The 4859-nt window shown below is 51.1% G+C and overlaps 1 protein-coding gene across 1 annotated transcript; it reads right to left on the minus strand.

The window, feature by feature from the left end:
• Positions 1 to 373: 373 nt before the first annotated feature.
• LOC123142818 (uncharacterized) lies at positions 374 to 4290 on the minus strand. Its single transcript, XM_044561559.1, has 4 exons — positions 4205 to 4290; positions 3605 to 3682; positions 2094 to 3153; positions 374 to 406 (listed from the first exon to the last, which is right to left on the minus strand). Exons 1-4 carry the CDS (start codon positions 4288 to 4290, stop codon positions 374 to 376), a joined length of 1257 nt encoding a protein of 418 aa, XP_044417494.1.
• Positions 4291 to 4859: the final 569 nt, after the last annotated feature.

Raw genomic sequence — 4859 nt, forward strand, 5'->3', positions numbered from 1 at the left:
GCCGACGGCTATGCCGTAGGCATATCTCTGCCACACAACGGCCCCCCACTCCCTCGGATCGATGACGTGTCGACGACGCGGATCGGTGATGTCAGCAACACTATGCCGACAGCTATGCCGTCGGCACAAATATGCCGACGGCCGCCGTTACCTCCCGTCGGCGTAGTTTCAACGCCGTCAAACGGTTATCGCTGACCGGGTGGGTGGGCCCGGGCTATGCCGACGGCCTGGCCTATGCCGACGGGCCCCATAGGCGTATCTCACGCGGTCCCGACGGCCTCATCTATGCCGACGGCCCCGTCGTCATAGATAGACCTATCCCGACGGCCGTGGACAAGTCGTAGGCGTAGAAAAGCCGTCGGTGTACGTCTATCTATGCCGACGGGGCCACATCAGGAATGAGAATCTAGAGAAGAAAAGGAGAACAACAAATAGTAGTAACAATTATTTTTTTCTTTAGGCATGGCAGATGTTTGACTTGCAACAGAAAGATGATGCAAGCTCTTGTGACACCCAATGGAATATATATATATATATATATATATATATATATATATATATATATATATATATATATATATATATATATATATAGGCAACTAGGCATTCTTCATTATACACTGCAACTGTACCAAAATATGTCCTTCTCTTTATATCATCTGATCCAGGGTTGTACATATACATACTTCTCTAGATGCAACGGACAAAATCTGAGACAAGTTCCCAGATTTCGACCTCAGTTGTTATCGTAAACTTCTCAGATTTCGACTTCATGCATTCTAGGCTGAAAACTAAACTGCAGTGAACTGCAGGCTTTGATGAAACTATCAAGCGGATATCTGTAGCTTCAAAATTAAGGGGATACAACTAAATCATCTTCTCCATCGTCCTGGTGCTACAGCTAGCAAATAATGACGAGCAAGACAGGGCAGCAGAAAAATTATCTTGATGTTCGCTCACTGAAAACAGGGGAGACGCTGAACATGACACTTCCATCGCAGAAAAAACACAAGTGCCCAAGTACACCACATAGTAAGCTCACAGCAGTGAAGGTGCTGAAGATGCCACTTCCATCACAGGAAAAGCATAAGTGGTCTCAACGGCATGAGACATGAGTAACAGTTCCTAAAAACTGGACGACTGAAGCCAAATTCAACAAACTAACCACATGAGCGGGAGGGCGCACTCCTACATACCAAATGTTTCAAGCCATAAATCTATCCATGCAGCAACAATCAATCTTGCATCTCCAATGGAAACTCCAGAAGAAGCTGGCGGTTAGTTGGTCGGCAGCGGCAGGCACGGATCATCGGCCCTCGGAGAGTCGGAGTAGAACATGCTTGGGTTAGTTGGGTATCAGGGTGGACGTGACGAGCGGGCTTTTGGCCCGGCTCGCGGTACGTTATGGACCGGACCGTACGGTCCTGGCTCGCTAAATAACATGGCCGGTACGGTCCGCGAAAAGAAGACCGAAATTCGGTCGGTCCGGTCCGACAAAAGCTCGGTCCGGCTCGCAGGACCGAAGGCCCAGCCCAAGTAGATCTTATCTGGAGAGCCCAACACATATACAACGTGCGTGCGTGACCTAGCCGCCATCCTCGTCCATCCCAGTCTATCCCCATGGCGCCGCACGGGCTGCTTCCGCTCTCCCCTGCGCTGCCTCTCTCTCCCCGCCGCCGCGCCTCTGCCTCGCCCTCTCCCCCGCCCTCTCGCGCGACTGCTCGCCCTCTCCCGCGCGCGGTCATGCCACTCCCTCTCTCTCCCGTGCCTCTCCCTCGCGCCGCCGCGCCTCAGGTGTGTCTTCTCCGGCTCCGGCCACCGTGTTGCTGCTCCGACGACCTCTCGGACATCCTGGGCCTACATGCCAGTGACTGGACGTCGCCAGGACCGTGAGGACCGCCGGTCCGCACCGAGCTTCACCTCTGCCGGTCCGGTCCCTGAGATCAGGACCGCGGCGCTGCTCGGTCCGGTCCGGACCGGACCGCCGGCGGCCGGTCCAAATGGCGGCTCGGACCGGGACCGGACCGGCCCGGACCGTGTCCACCCTGAGTTGGGTACAGCCAGCACGGCCAAGTTGGCACCATAGGATCTACATCGACATTGATGGGGCGTGTATCCTGCACGGGATCTGGCTCGCCACAGAGCCCATAGAGAGACCAAGGTTGAAATATATCAGCAAAGTACCTAGCGTTGCTCTTCCCTCCCCATAGTTCCGGGCTCATGCAAGAGGGTGTCGGTCCCCCTCCTGTAAAGAGTGCCCAGTTGTTCAGATTCTCCACAGTCATCCATGTTGCAGGCTTGGTTGACATGTCGAGGCGGTAGAAACTGCGAGCACCATCGCCCATGAGAAACATGTCGCCACAAACCAACAGCCTTCCAAACACCGCCCGCCCTTCCTTACGCACGAGTTTAATCGTGTCATGGAACTTGGTTGTCATCAAATGCAGACCAAGCCGAGGGACCAGCTGCACAGTGTAGAAGCTCGCATGGCCATTCGAGACAATGAACTGGCAATTGAATTTCACAATCTCGTCTATTTCGAACGTACGACGAAGCTGGACTTCAGACCAAGAGTCACTTCCAACAGGCAAATCTAACAGGGAGGACCTGGTACTGACAAGAAGATGTGAGTTGGGTGATGCAAGGGGGGCTGTTAGAATGCCCTTCAGGAAGAATTTGAAATATCCAGCACTGGATGGGAGACGTGGAGTTGAGACCTCCACACCAGTGAACACATCGACGATGCGACAGCATCCGTCGCAGTAGTAGATGAGATTACCATAGGAAGAGCCGATAAACTTCATCTCGACCGTTTCTTGGGGGATCCGGCAGCGAAGGGCCGTGTTTGGGTTTGCTGGATCAATAACCTTACATGTGACTAGCTCATGGCAACTGTCAGTAGAAGGAAGAGGAGGACCTAGTGCACGTTCATGGGGCTGGATGAGGAGAGGTGGGAATTTTGTGCAGAATATAGATTTGGATGGGTATGCCAAGTAGGCAGCCTGCCACGAGGGGCATGTCGCGGCAAAGCCAAGAAGGCCTCGGAAGGAGCCCAGCCGATCAACCTTGGGGTCGGGAAAAGGTAGGGGTTCTGAGGAGAGAGACGGCAGGCAGTTTGCTGGGCCTCTGCAGGCAGTTTGCTGACGACAAACTCTGCAAGCAATGGAAAAAAATACTGTAAGCTACTAAGCTGGCTAGGAAATATGAGGCGAATGGCATGTTAATCGAAACCATGGGTACACAGATGATACTGATATTCTGCAGTTGAGACATATATGCCTATGTATCAAAGAAACTTGCTATTTAGCAGGAATAAGAATCATGGATAAGTAAACACGCGATACTTCTCCGGATAAATTTTTTGTTCGAAAAGGGGCACTTTATTACTTCAAAAAATTAAGCATTACGCCCGGTCTCTGCATAACTAAGACGCACACAGCCAAATAAGATTCTCTCACACAAAATAAAAATAAAAAGGCGAATTACAACGAAACATGTAGAGTCCGTATAACGCCTAAAGCGGAGGGGGGGCAATCCTTAGATCATGCTGCCACCCATGCTGGGTAAAAGTATCCCTCGCCGTAGCCTCCAATCGTGTACACACCTCCGTAAACAGGCATCAATTCTCCACCCGTTGTAGAGAGGACCATAAACGAAGAGTCTCGATGCATCTATAGATAACCTGCAACAGAGAAGTACTTTTATCGGTTTACAACTTCATATATATATTTAATCGGTTTAAATTTTGGTGGGTCGCCATGTAGTGTTCAGGTTCAGAATAAGCTAATAGCAAGAAACTTGCTTCTCCATTTTATTTTATCTTTTTTGTGAAGCACATATGTACATTCAGAACATTTCGATGCTAGCAGTATACATCTGTACATTCAGCATCTGCACATCGGCGAGTGCTGCTCTAGCTCTCTAACCGATAATACGGCTGCATTAAAATGTTGCTGAGAAGTTTCTCGATTTTCTTTCTTTCTTTCCATTCCATTTCAGGGGCGCAAGAATTTGTTCAAAACGGCGGATAAACCAAAACTGAATCCGGGTCAGAGTATCCAAAAATCGTAGCGCTAGCTGAGTCGAAACCTCGATTATTCCACTCGATGTACTCTAAATCTAGCCCTATGTTAGGTAAGCACACCAGAATCCACTAAAACATCCAACCAAGAAGCGATTCATCCAATCCAAGAACAAGCCTCACGGGTGGTGCGGGGTGGGGAAGGAGACGGCGTTGCAGATGCGGTCGCCGGCTATCGCGGACGTCTTCTTCTCAACCGGTGTCGCCATCGCCTCGCCGGGATCTGCTCTCTCGGGCTATTTCTCTTCTTTGGAGCTGAAGCTGAAGCACAGTGACGTGACGGAGCAGAGTGCACTCTGTTCTGGAAAACTACACTCCGGGATTGGGATTCAGATAACCAACGGCTCGGATTTGTCCCAGCACCAACTTGATAGATCAACGGTGGGCAAGCATCTAAATGCTTACCGTTCAACTTTATTACTACCTTGATGGATTACCCCAGTAACAGTTAACTAGCCCTACCACATGGAATTCGTGATAAGCAACTTCTGAATGCAAAATAAGGTTTGATGATTTAGGTGATTGGAGCATTTACAACCCGACGCCTCAAGCCGTCCCTAAATGACCGGGCTCCTTGCGCTCCGCGACGCGATCAGGCATGCTCCGCGTCAAGGAAAATCCGCCACCCTCTCCCACCCCTCCGGCCGCTGCATCTCCCGGACAGCGGTGGGTGCTCATGCCCGCGCCGGCCAAAATCCTGCATCGGACGACACGAAAATCGAATGAGCACACCGCACGCCGCAAGAGGCAGTGGGCGAGGGTGAGGGCGCCGGCGGCA

Source organism: Triticum aestivum, chromosome 6D (genome assembly GCF_018294505.1).
Source record: "Triticum aestivum cultivar Chinese Spring chromosome 6D, IWGSC CS RefSeq v2.1, whole genome shotgun sequence".
Classification (NCBI taxonomy): Eukaryota; Viridiplantae; Streptophyta; class Magnoliopsida; order Poales; family Poaceae; genus Triticum; species Triticum aestivum.